Below are 22906 nucleotides of genomic sequence, written 5' to 3'. Positions count from 1 at the left end.
GGGGGTAACAGTCCTTTTCCGATGTGTCTTTTGCAAATATTTTCTCTGAGTCTGTGGCTTGTTTTCTTATCCTCTTACTACTGATTTTTGCAGGGCCGAAGTTTTTTAATTTTAACGAAGTCCAGCTGACTGATTATTTCTTTTCTAGATCCCTGTCTTTGGGGTCGTCACCACACTGCAGCTCATCTAGCTTTTTCCCTCTGTCATCTCCTAAGAGTTTTATGGTTTTGCACTTTACATTTAGGTTTGTGATCCATTGTGAGTTTAGTTTTGTGAGTGGTGGAAGGACTGTGTCTAGATTCAGTTTTGCATATGGACGTCTGTCTAGTTGTTCCAGCACATTTGTTGAAGAGACTGTCTTTTCCCCCTTGTCAAAGATCAGTTGACTGTATTTATGAGAGAGTATCTGATGTGCAAAAGAATCCCCTGGAGAATCGCTGTCAAAATGCTGATGCCTCGGCCCTGGGCAGAACCTGTCAGTAGGATTCCTGGGAGAGGGCTTGAGGAATCTGCATTTTATACAGCTACAGATGACTCGGAGGTAATAAGTCAAGGGCTTGGGACTCGTCACTGTTAGGTCATTCTTAAAATTGCCTTCCTTTTCTGTAGAACCTTTGCACAGCTCCCATTATGGCTGAGGTAGGGCTTGACTCTGGCTTCTGCCAGCTACTATAAGACAGAACCCTCTGACACCCTAGAGAGAGAAGTGTCACGAGTACCTTCTGTGGACCCGCACCACACTGGGTGCTGATGCTCACTGGGGAAAGGTGTGTGTAGAGGTTCGGGATGGGAAATAAGATGCCAGCATTGCTGCTTATTGAAGGCATCTAAAGCCACAGCTGGAGTAAGACATGTAGAAAACCACTGGGTTCTGGAACGTTGATCTGGCAGGGGTTAGAGGGCACTAATAATGAAGGTCAGAGAGGTCCTTCTGGAAGGGACATGAAGCCTGAAGTGATGAGGGCACGAAACAGGGTGAGGGTTCCAGGAATGTCGCAGGAGAGAATCCAAGAAGCTTTGCGAAGGAAGAAGTAACAGAATTTGGTGACAGAATATGGGGAAAGGGGAGGAGGGGAAAGGGTGATTTCAAAGGCCTTACTCAAGGAGTCCAGAGACAAGGCGCTCTGACTGATGGGAACGGGGAAGTTCAGAAGACAGGCAGTTTGGCAGGGAAGAGAGGGCATAAGGACGTTGACTTTGAGGCCGGAGTGGAGGACTCCAATGGAGCAGTTAGAAATCTGGGACTAGCTCTGAGGAATCCCCAGTGTAGAAATTCTAGTCTAGGGACAGGCGTGATAAACTGGGGGAGAATGGATGAGGGAGGAAGCAGTAGAGAGGAAAGTGCAGAGGGCGGAGGACCGAATGTGAACCCTCTGAAAAGGGGAAAGGGAGGAGAAGCCACGAAAACAAGGCAGGCAGGCAGAAGGGCCAGAGGAGAACCAAGGAATTCAGCAGATGAGGCATTTTCAAGAAGCCCAAAACTTCTCATGCTGGCCTCATAACATCTTTCATACAGAAGACGAAAAGGAGTCAGGGCTCCTATAGTTTCCATAGCTAATGAAAGCACCAGTGTTAGGGCGCCTGGGTGGCTCATTCAGTGAAGTGTCTGCCTTCGGCTCAGGTCATGATCCCCAGGGTCCTGGGATCGAGCCCCCATCGGGCTCTCTGCTCAGCGGGGAGCCTGCTTCTCCCTCTGCCTGCCGCTCTCCCTGCTTTTGCGCTCTCTGTCTCTTCCTCTGACAAATAAATAAAATCTTTAAAAAAAAAAAAAGAAAGAAAGAAAATACAAGTGTTTGGGGCGCCTGGCTGGGTGACTCTTGATCTCAGGGTCGTGAGTTCGAGCCCCACATTGGGTGTAGAGCTTACTTAAAAAAAAAAAAGAAGAAGAAAGTACCAGTGTTCATCAAAAAGGAACATTCGTTTCTTCCTAGAGTATGAAACGGAGCCACATTATAAAATAGGGTTTTAAGAAAAGTTATCTTTCCATATTGCAAATGTTGCCTTTCATGGTCCTCTTCAGCCATTTAAAAGAAAACAAACGTCTGCCTTTGTTTCCTGAACACCTTGTGAAAAATAATCCAGAAGGTTGTCTCATTATATCTTGCAGGCACAGCAGCCTGGGAAAAATTCTTCAATGTGAAGACATCTATAGGGAAGGTCAACACATTGGTTGTTCCTTTGCTCTGACTAATTTGAAGGATTCCAGTTTTGAACAACACAGTGTCCAAATAGTGGTCAAGGATAATGCAGGAAAAATTAGACCATCCTTCAATATAGTGCCTTTAACTTCTCATGGTAAGTTTTAGAAGTCCTGTACAACAGTGTGGATAAAAGTGTTACATCTTTCGAACAGTCAATACAGAGAATAAAAAAGGGATGACTTTGGTTTTAAGATTTTCCCAGAAAAAAAAAAAAGGACTGTATTTATGTATACCTTTATTTGATTTTTTTTTTTAAAGCAGCAGGCTTGGAAATTCTAATATTTCTTGAGTATATGTGCACATGCTTTGCTCTTGTTTGCTTCTGACTTCGAACACACAGTCAGTTGTAGAATCGAGACTGGAACCAGGCTCTCTGACTCTTAAGATCTGTTCTCTTTTACTGATGATGCTCGAGAGGATGATGCTGCAGAATAAAATCAAATATGGTTCCTGAATAATCTTTCTCTTAGTTGAAAAAAGGCTTCAACTGGAGGAGGAGTGATCAGAAATGATTCAAACTAGCTAACATGCAGGGTGGCGTAAGCCCCGACCGCTCAGAACAGCCAACGCAGCCAAATGTTGGCCTATTAGAAAGAGGCCTCGACTTGAAAACACAGTATCTGCTTGAGCTCCTAGGTCTTCACTTTGGACAAAGCATATAAACTCTCTTTGTTTCCTCATCTGTAAAACAGGGTCCGTAGTCCCTCTTGACCTCAGAGGACTGTCCGAAGTTCCAAATGATGTGAGGTATATAAGTATTTTGTAAATCTCTAAAGCAGACTACTACTATAAGCATCATGTTTATTTATTTGTTGTAAGATCCCAACAGGGAGCGCAGATTCTGGTGAAGTGGTATACAGAAAATTTATAGGCACATAACCATGAATTGACAAAGGTTCCCAAGTCTGGGAGCAGAACACTATTTGCCACCCCTTCAGATAGTCACGCAAGTGAATTCTAATTGTGGACCGAAGGCCAGGGGAGTGAGGTCGTGGTAACTTGCCAAGTGGGACAATCTGAAGCAAAGCCCTTTGCTGTCCTCCCCCTTGCTTGGTGGATTGTCCTCGGTGAACCTTTTATTTTATTTTAAAGATTTTGTTTATTTATTTGACACAGAGAGAGAGGGAACACAAGTCAGGGAGTGGGAGAGGGAGAAGCAGGCTTCCTGCCCAGCAGAGAGCCCGACGACGTGGGGCCTGATCCCAGGACCCTGGGATCATGACCTGAGCTGAAGACAGACACCTAACGACTGAGCCACCCAGGCGCCCCCTCGGTGGACCTTTTAAAGCTCATTTTGCTCTTCTTCTTCCTGGAGATTAGTGGCGACATAAAGGGAGATCCTTCTCAGCTGGAAGATGATATTTTCGAGTTGTGTTCTGCTCATCCTCCACTCTCTTCTGTCACTTAGTCTGAAGCATAGTTGACTCCTGAAAAACTAAATTGACTAGGGTAATTTTTTTTTTTTTACTTTAATTGTGGTTATAATCACATAACATTAGATTTCCCATCGTAACCATTTCTAAGTGTACAGTTCAGTAATGTTAAGTATATTCACATTGTTGTGCAACAGGTCTCTAGAACTTTCTCATCTTTTAAAACTGAAACTCGATGCCTCCTAAACACTAATTTCCCCTCCCGTAGCCCTTGGTAACCAGCTTTCTCTTTTCTGTTTCTATGATTCTGACTATTTTAGATCCTTCATATGGGTGGAATCCTGCAGTGTTTGTCCTTTTATGATGGGCTTATTTCACTTAGTCTAATGTCCTTGAGGTTTGTCCATGTTGCAGTATGTGACAGAGACTAGGCTAATGTTTTAATTGTGGTCTTTGATTGACACAAGTGAGTGGCAGCTGAGGAAACCCCTGGTGCCCCTCATTATCCATTAGGTGGATGCACATCTGGACCCAAGTGCTTCTTTTCTTTATTCTCTGTGTCACAGCTGGATATCCTGGTGATACCCCAGCTGTGTTCTCACTGGATCGATGCAGGTCAGAGTTCACGTCATCTGCCAGACACCCCAGAGATATTCTTTGGATCCATTTTATGAGCAGTTTAAAATAAGCTTTCTACATTAATCGTGACCTTCATATGTCTACCCGTATATGAACCTCATCACAAATACTCTGGAAGCTAATTTGTGTTCTTCTGTTTCTGTCTTTCAGTGAAACCTGATCCCCCACATATTAAACGTCTCTTCTTCCAAAATGGTAACTTGTATGTGCAATGGAAGAATCCACAGAATTTTTACAGCAGATGTTTATCTTATCAAGTAGAAGTCAATAACAGCCAAACTGAGACGAATGATATTTTCTACGTAAGTTTTTCCTAGCTAGTTGATTTTATTTGGATATTTTTCTTTCACTTGAATTTCTTGTAGGGTAAGAAAGGGAAACATCAGTGAAATGTAGCTCTTAGATTTGTCACCTGATGGTGACGATGGTGATGATGAAATTTCTTGTCTGAAATAGGGCATGGTGGAAGGTTTGATGGTTTATGGTAGGAGCTTTAGCTGTAAGATTCAAGCCATTCATCAATTAATTTGCTGAACAAATTTTTTTACATACCTGCCATGTGCCAGGCACTGTTTTATGTGCACATGACCCTGACGAAAAGGTCTGTTTTTCCCGTGAAGCCTACCTACTAGGAAGTACATATGTAAATGAGCAAGCTAATTTCAGAGCATGAATGCTATGAAGAAAATCAAATGGGTCATGTAGTAGCATGATGGGAGGGCCTGCGGGAATAAGAGGTTGGGTCGTCATCCGAAGTGACGACATTTGAGATAAGACCAGAGTGACAAGCAGGGGCTAGCCCTGTGAAGATCTGGGGGTGGAGGGGACAGCAAGTACAAAGACTCTGAGGCAAGAATGAGCTTGGCATGTGTGGGAGACAGAAAGGAGACTGGTGTGGCCAAAATAGAGTAGGGAAAGACATGTAAGCAGGAGGCCGGGGTCCGATCTGGTACATACTTTGAGGCTCTGGTGGTGGCCATTCCATGGTCTTGGAGTTCGTGGCAACTAGAGTTGTCAAATTTGAGTAGCCTGTAGTTGTTGGATTTGGTACATTTACGCCGTTGGGAATCTAGTAGAAAACCTACTAATGAGAGGTCCCTGTGGGCCACTGGGCATAACAGGATGTGGGGTAACCTTGGAGCATCGGTCCCATTGTTCCGCTTTATGGTAGAGGTCACACACTCGGGCCTTCAACGCTTTTGTCTGAACGACAAACCAAGTGGGGTTTTGCTTAAATTTGAAAATTTTTGCCCAGATTTAAATACCGTGGTCCTGGGGAGTGTAGTTTCCATAAGGTGGCACCTCAAGACCACAGGGACTGTGCTGGTCACTGGCGTGCCAGCCACCCCAGGCCCCGGGGTGCATTGGAGTTGGAGAAGTTCGAGACCAAGGGTTTTATATTGGCTTTTAAAGGAGCCCCACATCTCGCACATGGACAAATTCCTTGGTCCAGTTGTTTTAGCTTACCATGGGAGTTTCAAAATACTAAAGCCAGCGTTGACAGGCTGTAACCCCAGAGGGAGTGCCCAGGTCCACAGCTGACCAGAGCTTTTCTGGGCAATCGCAGGTGAATCTGTTTGCTGAAATAGAATAGTCACTCTCCATACCAGAAACCGGTGTCCCCATATGGTACTGCAAAGGGAAAAAGCAGAGGGCTTCCACGTGGGGAGAAGGTGAGGCTTGGATTTACAACGAAGTCAGCTGTCAGAATGACTACTCCGGCCTTCACTGCTCTCTTCTGTCTGAAATCCTGAGACATCATGCTGCTTGTATTACTCACTTGGCACTGAATTATGTCCTGCTGGTTCCCCTGATCACATGGGTAGGCCTTGTGTCCCGACTAAAAATAAAAGCTCCCGTAGGGAGGAGTTAGTAGGTAGTGGTGTTTACTTTGTGCGGCTCCTGCTAATAGCGGCTGACGTGGATGGAGTGATTACTATGGAGTAGGCATTTTCATAAGCACCTTATCTCAGCTGTCTCGTGTAGTCCTCACGGTAACCCTGAGGATCTGGGGCCCGTGCTTTTGTTCCAGTTTCACAGATGAGAAAAAGGCAATCTCAGAGGTTTACTCCTAAGGTAAGTGGTAGAACCAAGATTTCAGCAGGTCTGACTCTAAAGCTTGTGTCCCTAACCCCGGTGGCCACCTCAGTACTTCCTCTTAACTGTCCCCGGTCGTCACTTGGTGTTTATGATGCGCTGCACAGATCCTCTTCCAGGCACTTCTACAATAGCCTCTAACAGTCCATGAAATGCTTCTATCTTAACCTGTATTTTATTGAGAAACTAAGGCTCAGAGAGGTAAAGACACTTGCCGCAGGCCACACAGCTGATAAGTTGGTCTTTATGTATTCAAAGGTTGGTCTTCACATATTAAACTTTGACCGAGAGCATTTGGTCTAACACCATGTGCATAGTCCTCACTTAGGAAACTCTTGTTGAGGGGCGCCTGGGTGGCTCAGTCGGTGAAGCGTCTGCCTTCGGCTCGGGTCATGATCCCAGGGTCCTGGGATCGAGCCCCGTGTCGGGCTCCCTGCTCGGTGGGAAGCCTGCTTCTCCCTCTCCCACTCCCCCTGCCTGTGTCCCCTCTCTCGCTGTGTCTCTCTCTGTCAAATAAATAAATCTTAAAAAAAAAAAAAAAAGAAAAGAAAAGAAACTCTTGTTGAACTGAGTTACCTTTTTTTCCCCCACAAACTTCTGCACTGAAGAGAATGTACATACTATGGAATTTATCCTCCTGAATCCAAACCGTAGTCTATTTGGAATTAACTCTGTTTGTACATTTGAGTTGAATGTTCTTTCTCCTAGCAGATGTTCACCAGCTGCTTCCTCTCCTAAAATGTCATCAGCTTTTTGTGTGCTCACTGATTTTGAGCTCTGCTGGTTAGACCTTTTTTTTTTCCCCCTTTCTTGCAAGATTTTTTGAGGAATTCTTTCGCCTGGTGTTGCAGTTAAGAGGGGGAAGTTGGCTGGGACATGAACTGGTGCCGTCACAGGGGGGCTCTGGTCAGAGGTGGCTCATGACAGAATCACAAAGCGAGGACCGACCTTTGAGCAGCCCGCTTTTCCACACACGATCGATCTACTTGGCCTTCTGTGCCCTTGTTTTCCTTTCCTCACAGAGTTATCTGAGCCGTGGATAAACCGTGCAAGGGAATTTACATTTGAACAGGAGCCCAGAACCTTCAGTTTACACAGTGATGTGCCAGTTTGGGAATGGACACGCATCTGGGAGATGGCCCAGGGGAGGGAGACAGGAACCTGCAACCTGATCCCTCAAGCACTAGTTGGTACTTGCGATTCCCCTCCAGGCCTCTGATTCCCAAGTGGCTTATTCTCTGCCGTATAGGAAGCATCAGTAGGATGCTCTTCGTCATTCAGTTGGCCTTTCAGCTCCTCACAGATGTGGCTAGGGACCATTTAGTAAATAACATTCAAGGTCAAAAATCAGAGCTGTGTGTTCTGGCCTTCGTCTCATGTTTAAACGTCCCTTTGAAAGAAGCTGGCTGTTTGTTCCAGCTTTATTGAGGTACGGTTGACAAGTAAAACTATATATATTTGGGTTGTACAGTGTGATTATTTTCAAGGTGTACAACGTGATGACTTAATATACATATGTCTTCCGAGATGATTACCACAATCATGCTAATTAACACATCCATCACATCACACCGTTACCTTCTTTTAAATGGTGAGAACACTGAAGATCTACTCTCTAAGCAGATTTCAAGTATACAATGTGGTAGTGTTAACTATAATCACCACGCTGTACATGAGATCCCCAGAACTTACAACCAGAAGTTTGTACCCTTTTGCCCAGCATCTCCCCATTTGCCCCGATCACCCAGCCCCTGCAACCACCATTCCACTCTCTGCCTCTAGGAGCTCATTTTAGATTCCACGTTTAACGGAGGTCATAGAGTGTTTGTCTTTCTCTGACTTACTTCACTTAGCACAGTGTCCTCGAGTTTCATCCATGTTGTCACAAATGGTAGGATTTCCTTCTTTCCCATGGCTGGATGATATTCCATTATATATATATATATACACCACATCTTTATTCATCTGTCAGTGCACACTTGGCTTATTTCCATATCTTGGCTGTTATAAATAACGCTGCAGCAAACATAGGGGTGTGTATATCTTGTATCTTTTCTTTCTTTTTTCTTCTTCTTTCTTTTTGTTAGAGAGAGAGCACATGAGCGGGGACAGGGGGCAGAGGGAGAGAGAGAATCCCAAGCAGGCTCCACACCCAGCGCAGAGCCCGACGCGGGGCTTGATCTCACAACCCTGAGATCATGACCAGAGCCGAAATCAAGAGTTGGATACTTAGCCAACTAAGCCACCCAGGCGCCCCAGCAGTGCATGTACCTTTTCAAATTAGTGTTTTCATTTTCTTTTTTTCCCAAAGATTGATTGATTTTAGAGAGCACGTGTGTGAGGGGAGAGTAAGAGGGAGAGAATCTTAAGCAGACTCCCCACTGATGCGGGGCTCCATCCCACAACCATTGAGATAATGACCTGAGCTGAAACCAAGAGTCAGAGAATTCACTGACTGAGCCACCCAGGCGCCCCCATTTTCTTCAGAGACCCAATAGTAGAGTTACTGAATCATATGGTATTTTTTTTAATTGAAGTATAATTGACATATGGTGTTAGTTTCAGGTGTACAACATATTTTTTCAACAATTCTGTACATTTCCCAGTGCTTACCATAAGTGTCACCATCTGTCACCATACAATGTTATCACAGTATTATTGACTATATTCCCTATGCTGGTATTTCTATTTTTAACTTTTCGAGGAAGCTCCATACTGTTTTCCACAGTGGCTGTACCAATTCACATTCCCACCAACAGGGCACGGAGGGTTTTCTTCTCTCCACACCCTTGCCACCAGCATTTGTTATCTCTTACCTTTTCGATGATGGCCATTCTAACACGTATGAGGTGATACCTCATTGTGTTTTTGATTTGCATTTCTCTGATGATTAGTGATGTTGAACATCTTTTCATATAACCTGTTGGCCAGAAGTAGACTATACTAAGCAACAGATTTTCATGTGTTGATTTTTTGCTCCAGTTTTGAAATATTTGCATTTTAGGAACTGATCTTTCTCTTTCCATCAGACAGCAAATGACTTAAATTGTGTGGATGAGAATTTTGCATTATACTATCTTTACTCTAACCCAGTTGTTTTTGATATATTATACTCTCAACAAGGGAGACTGCTTTTTAACATTTTTTTTTTTAAGATTTTATTTATTTGTTAGAGAGCATGCTTGAGAGAGAAAGAGCAGGAGCAGGGGCGGAGGGAGAGGGAGAAGCAGGCTCCCCACTGAGCAGGGAGCCCGACGCGGGGCTCCATCCCAGGACCCTGGGATCATGATCTGAGCCAAAGGCAGATGCTTCACTGACTGAGCCCCCCAGGCGCCCCTGTTTTTTTAACTTTTAATTGACGTATTGTGTCCAATAGAAAAATCACACAAGTTGTTATGTAGTGCTCAGTGATTTTTCACAAGTGTATTTTTGCAAATGATTTTTCACTTATGTAACCAGCACCTCAGAAGCCCCATCGTGACCCCTTTTGGTCACTACCCTCCCAAAGAACAACTGTTAGTCTGACTTCTAATCCCATAGATTAGTTTTGTTGCCTCTTTCTAAACTTTATATAAATGAAGTATACAAAATTTACTTTTTTTTTAAGATTTTATTTACTTGAGAGAGAGCACGCATGCACAAACGTGGGGTAGGGGCAGAGGGAGAAGCAGACTGCCTGCAGATCAGGGAGCCTGATGCGGGGCCTTGATCCCACGATCCCACGACCCCATGACCCCAAGATCACGCCCTGAGCTGAAGGCAGCTGCTTAACCGACTGAGCCACCCAGGCGCGCCCAGAATTTCCTTTTTGTGTGTGTCTGCCTTCTTTCACTCGATGTTACAGAGTCACAGATATTGTTGCCTGCAGTTGTCAGTGTTTCATTCTCATTGCATTCATTCCATCCTGTCGCTATGTCACATTTGATTTCTCCATTCTCCCTTTGGTGGACATTTGGATAGTTTCCAGCTTGGGGTTTTATGAATAGAGTCTTTATAAACATTGCCTACTTGTCTCTTGGTGTGCGTGTGCATACATTTCTGGGGGGCATGTGTGGCTCAGAGGCTTACGTAGGATTGTCTCTAATAGATAATAGGACTTTTCCCAAATGGTTGTGCCAGTTTACACTACTAAGAGCAGAAATTGAGAGTGCTAGATGCTTCACATCCTCAACAACACTTGGTATTGTCTGGTAGGTGTGTGTATTGTTATCTTGTGGATTTAATTTGCATTTCCCTGAGAACTAATGAAGTTGAGCACTTTTGCACATGTTCCTTATCGATTTGAATACCCTCTTGTGAAATGCCTGTTCAAATCCTTTGCCAGTTTTTCTGTTGGGTTGGGTGGGATATAGGTATATATGTGTGTACGTATTATATATAAATGGAAGTATATATTATATGATACGTATACATGCAAGTCCTTTGTCAGGAATTGCAAATAGCTTCTCTCACTCTATACATGACTTTTTTTTTATTTCCTTAATAGGATATCTTTGATGAACAGAAGAAGTTTGAATTTTAGTATAGATGACTTCATAACAATTTTTCCTTTAGGGTTAATATTTTTTGGTTTTATTTAAGAAATCTTCAAGATGTTCTACATTTTCTTCTAAAATCTTGCTGTATTTGTGTATTTGTTCAGTTTAACTTTCACATTTAGATCTGCAATCCATCTGGAAATGACTTCATAAATAGCGTGAGGTGTAGGGGTCAAGATTCTTTTTTTTCCTGTATGGATATGTAATTGACCCAGCACCACTTATTAAAACAAAACAAAACAAAAAAACCCAGCCTTCTTTCACTGCACCTGGTCCTCTTTTGATGGGATAAAAGGAAACCTTGTTAGAAATAGTTAAATGATATAATGTAGTCTCTTAAATTTTTTGAATTTATTTGTTTTTTATATCTTCAAGGTTGAAGAGGCCAAATGTCAGAATTCAGAATTTGAGGGAAACCTGGAGGTCAGTAAATTCAACTTTAGCTATTTGGGCTTAAAGTCATAGAATAATTGGGGGTGGGGCAGGGCGACCATAGCCTAAATTTGAACTGCTTTGAGAAAAACAGACTCCTTTATTCTCTGGGTTATTGCCAATTGTTAGTTGAGGAGTTAAAGTCAGATAAGTTGGACTGCAGTCCAAGTCTTAATCATATACAGAATTTGGCAGATAATTGTATTTAGGATTCAGAGGCGGAGAAAGAGAATAAGCTGATAACATTCCTTGTGTGTTTTTATTTTATATCTAAGGGTACAATTTGTTTCATGGTCCCCGGTGTTCTTCCTGATACTTTGAACACAGTCAGAATAAGAGTCAGAACAAATAAGTTATGCTATGAGGATGACAAACTCTGGAGCAACTGGAGTCAAGTGATGAGTATAGGTAAGCGAAACCGGGCTTCATCACAGTGTAAGCGACCGATGCGCGGGGACTGAGCTGAAGCAGAAAAGAGACTGGGGTGAGGGGTTGTCCTGCATTACTGATGTCATCCAGAGAATATCTACAACTGAACTGTGTTTTCTGTTTAATTACTGTCAAATCACCCAGGTTCAATTCACAATGTACAGCTCTTTGAAAATCCACAGTCCAAAGGGTGTTATTCTCTCTTCTGTCCTGTCTCCATCTTCTTAACAACCTGAACAAAAATATCAGAAGGCGGGCACGATTAAATCTGCAGATTGTGCAATGCTAGAGGGCTAGCCTGTGTGCTGGTGACAGAATTGAGAGTAGAACAGTGACCTTGATGTCATTTAATAGAGATCAAACTGTATCTAGGTTTGAAAACAACAGTTTCATTTATTAATGGAGTGGCTGAGCAAACTGTGTGTCAGGCCCAAGTACAGGATTGGAAGGACCTATGCTTTATGGGTGTGTGTGTGTGTGTGTGTGTGTGTGTGTGTGTATGTGTGTGGGGTGGGGTGGGGGCATAGGGTTTTATTGAACTGTAAGCTCAGAGTGACTCAGCATTGACTTAAATATCCCCCAAAGGCATATGCAGCCATAGGCCGCAGTGAGGGTGCAGCACCCGGAACAAGGGAGTGCTACGGGGTGGGGATGCAGTGTCCCAACCACCTCACAAGGGTGCGGTATTCGATTCTGGGCACAACACCCTAGGAGGTTCAGTGGCAGACTGGAATCTATCCACAAAAGGGGTAACAGGATGTGAAAGAATCTCAAAACTTTGGGGGGAGTGGTTGATGAAGCAAGCTCAGGGGTGAGGAGTCCTGATTGCAGAATTCTAATATTTGGGCTTTTGTTAGGTAGAAGAGGGAATAGGTTATTTTCTTTCGTGGCTCCACGGGGCAAAATAGGACCAACTGCAGAACCTTCTAATAGTTCTCTAACGGTCAGAGAAACAGATCATTGAGGTAGGCAGTTCCCTATTAATTGAGGGACCGAACAAGCTATGGGCCAGGCATGGTTGTATTAGTTATGAATTGTTGCATAACAAAGTACCTCAATACTTGGTGGCTTAAAAGATACATATTTACCATCTCATAGGTCCTGTGGGTCAGGAATCAGGGCCCCGCTTAGCTCAGTACCTCTGGCTCAAGTTCTCTCGTGGGGTTACAGTCAAGCTGTTGGCTGGGCCTGCAGCCTCATCTGAAGGCTTGACTAGGGCTGGAGAACCCACTTCCAGGCTCACTTTTGTGGTCGTTGGAAAGCCTCCATTCCTTGCTGGCTGCTGGATGGAGGCTGTGGCAGGTTGAATCATATCCCTCAAAAAGATACATTCAAGTCCCAACTCCTATACCTGTGAATGTGACTGTATTTGGAAATAGAGTTTTTGCAGATGTAATCAAGTTAAGATGAGGTCCCACTGTCTTAGAGTAGGCCCTAAATCCAATGACTAGTACCCTCGTAAGAAGAGAGGATACACGGAAACACCGAGAGACACACAGACACACAGGGAAGAAGGCCCTGTGAGGATGGAGGCAGAGAATGGAGTGATGCAACTACAGCCTTCAGGAATGATGCAGGAACACCAGCGATTCCTGGGGGCCACCAGAAGCTAAGAAGAAGCAAGAAGGGATCTTTTTTAGAGCCTTCAGAGGCAGCATGTCCCCGTGGATACCTTGATTTTGGACTTCCAGGCTCCAGAACTGTGAGAGAATACATGCCTGTTTTAAGCCAACTGGTGTGTGGTGGTTTGCCACAGCAGCCCTAGGGAGCTAATGCAGAGGCCTCCCTCGGTGTCTTGCCCCTTGGACCTCTCCAGGGGGCTGCCTCATGAAATGGCAGCTAGCTTGCTCAAGTAAGTGACCCAAGCAAGAGTGTGTGAGAGAACACCCAGGTGGAAATCACAGTCTTTCTATAACCTAATCTTGGAAATGACGTCAGCGCTGCTATTCAGTTCTTTACAAAGGACAGTCAGTCCAGCCCACCCTCAAGGGGAGGAGATTACATAAGGGTGTGAATATCAGGAGGCAGGGATCATCTGGTGTCACCTTAGAGGCTAACACAATGATGCTAGGCCCTGATGTTGCTTTCTAGATGGTCATGCCCTAGTGGAAAAGATGAGCCTATAAGTAGGCATGACATTCTGTGTGTGAGGTATAGCAAGGCAGTTAAAAAGCTCTGGAACTTTTTGGACAGTGTCGGATTTGAGGCTTGATGGCATCACTTCCGAAACCCTTCTGGACAAGCCATTGAACCCCTGTGAGCCTTGTCCTTCTCATCTGTATAAATGGGAGATACTATTACATATCTCTATTGCATAGATATGAACATGTACAAGCCCTTGGGATGGTATCACGTATATAGTAGATGCTCAGTTAAGAAGGAGTGGTAGTTAGGGTTAATTTAATACATGTTCTAATAGTGGTAAGTAACCAGTAAAAGGTAGTCACTGTTAATGAGATGACCTTTTTTAACAGGTCTAACATTGTGAATAGTGTCCAAAAACTAGTTAAGATATGCTGGTATCGGATAACCCTCAAGGTGTTTATTTATCCGCGCGGCATTTTAGGCCCTAGAGCAGGACTGTGTTGTTCACGATTAAGGGAGCAGAAGATAAGATAATCAAAGAGTTTTGGAAAGTAGGTTGGGGCGGAGCGCAGACATGTCTGTGATCTCGCTAGTTTGAGCCAACCGTTGCTTGGTGTTTTTTTCTCAAAGGGGTCGATTGCTCACGTTTTGTGTTTGCTTTCCAATTTGCCAGGTGAGAACACCGACCCCACGTTCTACATAAGCATGTTGCTCGCCACTCCGGTCATTGTCGCGGGCGCAATCATAGTTCTTCTGCTTTATCTCAAAAGGTGAGGCCGTGGCCCCGGTCGGCCTGGCAGTTTCTGCTAGCCTGCGGGCTCCAGTTACTACTCTGTGAGGGTGTTGGGTGTTTGGCCCGGGTATCAGGAGCGCTTTGGCCATAAATGACCCGGCTAGTATTACTGCAGAGCAGGTTGCGGCTTAAAGCTGTGGGAAAGAACGCTTCAGCGAGTTGCGTGTGATTGGATGGTGCTCTGCGCACGCCAGCGGAGAGCCACAGGAGTGGAGGCCGGAGCGGAGGCCAGAGCCAGCTCCCGTAGGCCGTGGCAAGGAACTGAGATTTTTTTTTTCCTAAGCATGACGGGGACCCATTGGAGAGTTTTAAGCAGGGAAGGGTCACGACCTAATTGTACTGTCATAAAAGGTCACCTCACTTGCTGAACGAAGAACTGGCTTGCGCAAGAATGGCAGCGGGTAGGCCAGGGAGGAGGCCTTGCAGTGGGTGGGGGGGGAGGTGGGGGGGGGAGGTGAGGGCGGCCTAACCTAGAAAGTGAGCAGCGGAGTCGGTAAGATGTGGTCAGAGGTGGGATGTATTTGGAAGGGCGAACTGAGGGTACTTGCTGAAAGCTGCTCATCCATCCGTGGAGGTCTGAGGCAGGTACTGAGGGTTCAAGGAGTGCTCAGACATGGGGCTTCAGCAACTTGAGTGAACGCGGGAGCCGTTTGCTGAGACGGAGAAGATTTGCGAGGAGCACTGGCTGTAGGGCGAAGGTGAGGACTTCAGGTCTGAACGGAAGTTCGAGATGCCTAGTAGATACCCAAGTAGAGACGTTAAATGGGTAGTTGTGTGATGAACCTGGAGTACAAGGGAGAGGTCTGGGCCGGAGATCGAATTTGGGGAGCCCTCGGCATGTAAACAGACCCGAAGCCCTAAGACTGGAAGAGATCACTCGCAGAGCGAGTGGGATGGAGGGTGAAGGACAGAGCCCTGGGCCACACCAACGTTTAGGGCCCAGGAGATGAGGTGGGGCCACCAAAGGGTACTCTAAGGTACAAAGATGGACAGGGGGAGAAGAAGAAAGAAAAATTGAAGAAGAATGTACCCTGTTCTCAGAAGATTATTTTTTTCAAAATTATAAGCAGTAAGCCCCCATCAGGTCTCTGATGAGTAAAGCACCATTATTATTTAAATAATAGGGGAGAGTGCACATGCCTGCACACTTGTGCATGCACGCACACACACAGAGTCATAACCATGTGAGGTGATGGATCTGTTAATTCGCTGGATTGTAGTCATCATTTCATAATGTATACATATATCAGAGCACCATGTTCATCTCAAATATAGATGATTATTTGTTGAGTATATCTCAATAAAGCTGGAAAAAAAGTTTTAAAAATGATAGGGTATGAGCAGTCTGTTTCCCCTGATGGCCCCTTTGGTCTGCCCATACTGGGTGCTCTCAGGACATCGGTCTCTCAGCTTCTTGTGAAATTTCTTCACAGCCGCTTCATCATTCAAGATGACTTCTATACCATGTCTTTAGTCCAAGTCTTCTTTTAATGTGGCTTTTTTTAAGTGGGGCGTTCCTATGGGCTGGAAGATTTGATCAAAAAATGTCTCTGTTTTCTTAAAGGCTCAAGATCATTATATTCCCTCCAATTCCTGATCCTGGCAAGATTTTTAAAGAAATGTTTGGAGACCAGAACGATGATACTCTGGTAAGCCCTGATTCCAATGAAGTTTGAAATTGGTTTTTGTTGGGAGGCTATGGGATTTGTAAAGAGTTTGGTAAAATACATAAAACATAAAATTTGCCATTTTGACCATTTTTAAATGCACAGCTCGATGGCATTAGGTACATTCACAGTGTTGTGCAGCCATTGTCACGATTTCCAGAACTTTTTCATCATCCCAGATAGAAACTGTGCCTGTTAAGCACTAAGTTCCCATTCCCGCCAGCCCCTGGTCACCTCTTTTCTGCTTTTCTGTCTCTCTGAATCTGCCTCTGCTGGGTACCTCGTGTAAGTGGAATCCCGCAGTATTTGTCCTTTTTTGTATCTGGCTTCTTTCACTTAGCATAATAGTTTCAAGGTTCATCCATGTGGTAGTGTATGTCAGAACTATATTTCAGAATGGGTTACTTTTTTGTAAGATTTTACTTACTTATTTGACAGAGCAAGCACCAGAGGGAGAGGGAGAAGCAGACTCCCCGCCGAGCAGGGAGCCTGATGCGGGGCTCGATTCCAGAACCCTGGGATCGTGACCTGAGCCAAAGGCAGACACTTAACTGACTAAGCCACCCAGGCGCCCCTAACATTGGTTATTTTAAACTTCATTTTATCTAAAAGATTAAAGAAGAGGCAGTTTATCATGTTGTATCCCAGGGGCGCCCGGCTGGCCCAGTCAATAGAGCGTGTGACTCTTAATCTCGGGGTCATGAGTTCCAGCCCCACACTGGGCATCGAGCCTGCTTAAAATAAATAATTAATTTAAAAAAATGTGGTATCTCATACTAAGCATACCATTTGAGAAGTCCTCAGAATACTTTGCCCATCTCATCTCATGGGACTTCATTCTGTCCCGGAAGCAGGGAATCTGTTTAATCCAAACATTCAAGGAGTGGAGCCTCCATGTTGAAACCAGTCCATAGACAGAGCTTCTGACTCTTGGAGACGTGGGGAAATATAAAGATAGGGTAAACAATTGAAATAGATTCTCTTCGTGTTATTGCCTGGAAAGCTGGCCTCTGAGGACAAGGCAAACCCACCCAAACTGTTATGGTTAGTTTGCTGCAGACTCTCATGCTAGAATTTGTGGCTGGAAAACCCAAGACCTCAGGGGAACCAAAGAGTTTCAGGTTTCCCTGATAAGTACATTCACCCAAATAAAATAACAAAGACACTAAATGGAATAAATATCAATATTATTACATATATTTTAAATTAGTAATATCAGGCACAGGGCAGTTAATTTAGTGAAGTAGTACAGCATAGCACATAATGGCCTGGGCTCTGGAGTCAGATTGTCTGGATTCAAATCTAATTTACCATCTGTCTGACCTCAGGTGACTTCCTTAACCTCTCTGTGCCTCAGTGTTCTCATTTGTAAAGTGGAGGTAGTGATAGCGCCTGCCTCATGGTGGTGGTATGTGGGTTCAATTAATTTAATACCATAAAAACCACTTAGCACACAAGCATTCATGAGTGCTCAGTAAGCATCAGTGATTAGTCTTACTGTTGATAACTTTCCATTTATTGTTAATCCCCAAGCAGTTCTTTTTCTTTTTTTCTTTTCAAAAAGTAAGCTCTACGCCCAACATGGGGCTTGAACTCATGACCCCGAGATGAAGAGTCACATGCTGGGCCAACCGAGCCAGCCCGGCGCCCCTCCCCAAACAATTCTTGTCATAACAAGTGATTCACAATAGCAACGATGATGTATAGTGGGGGAAGGAAGGCAGGGAGGCCGATGTGCTTTCAGGAGAGGATGCATCTGGATCACTTTCTCACCAAGTCATGGTCACGCTGCCAGACCCCGGGCGAATAGGGCATCACCAGGCAGGTGGGTCCCAAAGTCAGGTGCCTGATGAGGAGATGGTACACTGTCACCAAGAGGGAATATGGCAACCGGTGGCTCTTCACCTTTAGTTGAGTCACAACCAACTGGAACGCTTGCAAGAATAGAGCATCCCAGGCCCTGCCCCCAGCAAGTCTGACTGCGCAGGTCTGTGACGGGCCCCAGGAATCTGCGTATTTAACAGGAGCCCACAGAGGGTTTCTATTCTGGTGAGATGGTTTGCAGAGCCCACTTTGAAAAATGCTGTTGTGGCTATTTTCCTTAGGAAGACCCCATCTCTTTCTTCATCTCCCCAGCTAGTGCGCTAGCAGCCGGGGGCTGGAGATGGCGCAGGTCCTCGGACACCTCTGACTGGTCCTTGAAAGTCTGCTGTGTGGATACAGCACATCAGGTGCTGGGCTTCTGTTCCTTATCGTGTCCTCATAAAAAACAAGTTAGGCTTTCAAAGCATTTAATGTCACAGCAATAGACTCATGATACAAGAGTAAGAAACATCATCCCTACAGAGTACACTGCAATCCTAATTTGGATAAAAACGCATGAACATACACATAGAACAACGAGTGGAAGGAAAGGAATCGAAATATCATCTCAGGGCAGAAGGGCTGCGCGGATAATTAATGTTATTCTCTGCCTTTGTGAAATTTCCAAATTGCCTGTAATGAGCAGGTATTACTTTCATAATAAAAAGGAACCGTGTACAAGTCATTAAGGGAAAAGAGAATATTTTGGTCATCCGGGTTTGAGAGATAATAGGGACTTGAACTTAGGTCGCAGCAGAGGAGATTGACGCAAGAGACATTATTAAAGGCAACTCATTACAACGTGGGGACTCTGTGGGCGATGAAAGGTACAGAGAGTAAAAATAATCTCAAGGTTTGGAGCCTGAGTGATAGAGTGAATGATGGTAACATTGACAGCAAAATCAGATCAATTATCTTTCTCAGAGATGGGAAAATTGCTTTTTTTCAATTTGCTGTCTAGAGGATAATATGTTGTCCCGATGAGTCAGAATTCTATAATTTAGCGAGGCAGATACACTGACAAGATGGGACCACTAAAAGCATAAGATGTTTTTGTTTGTGGTGGTTGCAGACCATTAAATAAAATCAGGGTTTAAAACTGAAAGTATAATAAAAATGCCAGACAGGGGAAAGGGTAATAGAACAAATTTTCATGTTTTCTTTTTAAGCAAATGAATAATCTTCTTTTCTCTACATGGCAGTAGTTCTCCCCCAGTGGAACTGCATATGCAGCAGAAAGATGAGCCTTTTACTTCTAGAATTATCGAATTATACAGTGAACATAGCCCTACAGGTCATCCAGTGAGGTGGACGTTTCATGTGTTGAATTATTTATCTTTAACCATGAATTGTTAAGACGCTAAGATGCTAGTCCTACCCCCTCATTTTTAGAGACAGGGACAGTAGAGGCCCTAGAGATGTTTCTCAGGGACTGTCCCGAGAGAGGTCATGGCAGAACCTGAACCAGAAGCCACGGTAGCCGAGTTACCACCTCCTAATCCCAAGAAATAATCCCTGTCCTTTCTTAATACTCTTCTTCCCCACTACACCATCCATAGTGGTTCTTTAGGGAAAAAAAACAAAAACAAAAACAGAAAAAACCTCATTTAGGTGTGGCCACGAAGGAATGAAATCCTCTGTATAGTTTTTCTTAAGGTTCCTAGTGTTTTGACAGTGTTTTGTTCATCACTATAGTAACATTGTGGCCAACAGCATTTCTTCCTGTGGCTTTGCTGCTTGCCTTTCCTTTGTGACTAATTGGGCTGCGGGCCACGTCTGGGGGGCGGGGGTCTGTGCAGAGGGGATTGCTCTCCGCATCTGCATTTCTGTTTTATCCATAAAAAATTATCTATTCTTCCCCCGCTTCTTGGAAACCAACTATGTTTTCAGCACCGTGCCAGTTTCACATTCCTGATTGGAAAGTGGCTTTCTAACTGGGAGTCGACTTCCAGATACTGCTGAGTTGTTTCTTCCTTTTTTTTTTTTTCTCGCTTCAGTATGTATCTTTAAAAACTAGGAACGCAAGAAAAATTAGGAACACTTTCCTACATAAGCAGAATAGAATGGCCGTCCTTTTAAAAAGGATTCATATTCCTTAATATCATCTAATACTCAGCCCCTGTTGCAGTTTTTCCAGCTGTCCCCCAATCGTGGGGAGCCAGGTCGGATCCAGTCATGGCACCGTTAGGGACGCAAAGAGGGAGCGCTGTGTGTAGGGCGATAACGGGGTGTCCCCTCCTGCCCCTTGATGCTTATTTCCCCCCTCGCTGGCTGAAGATGGTCTGCGCGGTGCTGGGTTAGCACCCTGTCAGTGAGCGCCCTGTTGGCGCTTTAGCTCAGCTCTGCAGCTAATGCTTTCTGTGCTGGTTGGTCTCCTTGAGTGAATCAAGAATTTCAGCAGGCGTTCAAAGTGACGATTTTTCTCATCTGTCATCTACTCTACATTTATAAGCTGCCCCTTTTCTCTAAAGCACTGCTTTGAGTCATTAACTCAGCTCTTTGGTTGTTCTGAAATTCTGTTTCTGCTAGGAAGGCAGGTACGTGTTTAATTCTTTCCCTTTACTTCTCAATTTTTAAAGACATTTTTAAAGGGTTGGAGCCATAGCCACCTTAAATGGTACCACCTTCATCCCCTTCACACCACATTCAACCGGTTCTTTTTTTTTTTTTTTAATTTAAGTAAACTCCACCCCCAACGTGGGGCTCGAACTCACAACCCCGAGATCAAGAATCTCATGTGCTACCGACTGAGCCAGCCAGCCGCCCCTCAACTGGTTCCTTTTTTTTTTTTTTTTAAGATTTTATTTATTTATTTGAGAGAGAGAATGAGATAGAGCATGAGGGTCAGAGGGAGAAGCAGGCTCCCCGCTGAGCAGGGAGCCCGATGCGGGACTCGATCCCGGGACTCCAGGATCATGGCCTGAGCCGAAGGCAGTCGCTTAACGAACTGAGCCACCCAGGTGCCCCTCAACTGGTTCTTTTTTAAGCTGCAATGATTTTTAAGGCAGTGGCGACCCCCAGTTTATATTGTTCAACTTTCTGTTGTGGATGTTGATCTGAAGAAAACCAGGGCATGTAATCCGTTGACTTGTATTCCTACAAGAGGCCACTGTTATGCACAGGGCTTAGGGGCACGAAACCCACTTCGCTCCTAGGGAAAATGCACTGTGGGAACCAACCAGACCTTGAAAGTATTCTTAACTGGACATTTAGTGTTCCATGAAACCACGAAATTTGTTTATTTCTTTAAAATATAAAAGCCTACGTAGCCTGCTGCTTTTCTAGGATTGGATGACTAACGACTAAAACCCAGTGGTGGTAGCCTCCCAAACACTGATTTTTCTTTTTTCCATCTATGTTCTTTTTCATCTTTGGCCATTATTCTGTTGTTGATTACCTTGTTTTAAAAAATTGGCAGTGTGAGAATCGAATTACAGATGGGTAATTTTTTGGATTTATTTTTTTTTCTGCAAGTAATTTTAAAAATAGACAAGACATATAATTCACGAAATTGAATAATAGGTCAGAGCATTTGTTCCCTTTTCTTACACGGACTTATTCATAAAAGCAGTCCTCAGGAAAAGGCCACAATGCTGATGATGAATGAAAATGAGAGTAATCTGAGTTTTAGAAATGAAAAAAAAAAGGCAATTGAAAAAATTAATGTCTTCTTGGAAGCCATCTCTGCTGCGGTGTTCACCTCATTAAAATAGATTGTTTTTTTATTCCCCTGTCCAACCCAGCTAACCATTGGATCTAACAACTAGAAACCAATGAAGGTGTAATCGTCAGCATGCATTTTTAAAAATAAAAAAATATTTTTTAAAAGCAACATGTATTTATTATAGAGAAAGGAGAAATACAGATCACCAAAAGAGAAAAATAACATCACTCTTCATCCTATCACCCTGATATAACCATCTCTAATGTTATGTGAACAACAGAGAGAAATGGAACTTTTAATCATAAATGGAGTAACAGATGACAGCAATAATAATAGTTTGTACTTACTGAATTTTTGCTATGTATCAGACACTTTTCTACGCACTTCCTTCGTTAGTGTGTCCCCATCTTGCAGTCGGCCTTATCTCCAGCACACCGATGAAGGTGAGGTACCAGAGGGGGAATAGGTGTAGCTTGCTCCAGGTTACATTGCGAGGACACAACAGAGCTAGGATCCAAACTTAACGGACAAGAGTCAGACGTGGGGGCTGAACCCAGGCATCCTGATTCTCCAGTCTAGACTCTGAGGCAGTCATAGGATATGTTTTAATACAATGCTCATATTTAATTTTAATTAAGGATTACCTTAGTAATCCTTAATTTAACAGATGAGAAACAGGTGGAACTGAAGGAATTTCTGAAATTCTGACAAATTATAAAATAAGTTTTGATGATTATTGAAAAGAGCCATTTTCCTATATGTTCTTCCTGTTCTCTCTCCTTTTTTGAAGTTTGTCCAGTGTCTGCATTGTCAGTGCAGGTAACTATTCTATACCACAGTGTCTCCCTTAGAACCCTCACGTGGTCTTCATTCTGGGTGGGTATATATACGTGATGCTCACTACCGGTCTTCATGTTCATGTCTCTCCAGTCACTTTGGTTGTTTGAAGCTCTAAATGTTTTCTCAGGGAGGATTCATGGGACCAGCATTTCCTGAATTATTTACACATTGATGGAGTCTGCTGCATTAATAATTGAAAGTCATTTTAGCTAGATATAAAATTCATGGCTCACATGTTCTTGCCTTGGGTATCTTAAATGTGGCATCCATTTTCTTCTGGCATAA

The 22906-nt window shown here is 43.9% G+C and overlaps 1 protein-coding gene across 3 annotated transcripts in view; it reads left to right on the top strand.

The window, feature by feature from the left end:
* IL13RA1 (interleukin 13 receptor subunit alpha 1) overlaps window positions 1-22906 on the top strand; it is an 81268-nt gene that overhangs the window by 23017 nt on the left and 35345 nt on the right. For all 3 annotated transcript variants that reach the window (XR_015769436.1, XM_028087777.2, XM_028087776.2), the window contains exons 5-10: window positions 2108-2295; window positions 4364-4515; window positions 11224-11271; window positions 11556-11688; window positions 14468-14564; window positions 16152-16236. Coding sequence is in view for 2 of the 3 variants with exons in the window: in XM_028087777.2 (XP_027943578.1) it covers window positions 2108-2295; window positions 4364-4515; window positions 11224-11271; window positions 11556-11688; window positions 14468-14564; window positions 16152-16236 (703 nt within the window). In the remaining variant the exon portion in view is untranslated. The remainder of the gene's footprint in view (window positions 1-2107; window positions 2296-4363; window positions 4516-11223; window positions 11272-11555; window positions 11689-14467; window positions 14565-16151; window positions 16237-22906) is intronic.

The sequence above is a fragment of the Eumetopias jubatus genome, unplaced genomic scaffold, assembly GCF_037043125.1.
Source record: "Eumetopias jubatus isolate StellerSeaLion01/CBP00866 unplaced genomic scaffold, mEumJub1_p1.0 scaffold_11, whole genome shotgun sequence".
In the NCBI taxonomy this organism is placed as follows: domain Eukaryota; kingdom Metazoa; phylum Chordata; class Mammalia; order Carnivora; family Otariidae; genus Eumetopias; species Eumetopias jubatus.
The sequence above is the reverse complement of the archived record's forward strand: the minus strand, read 5'-3'. Positions and strand labels throughout refer to the sequence as shown.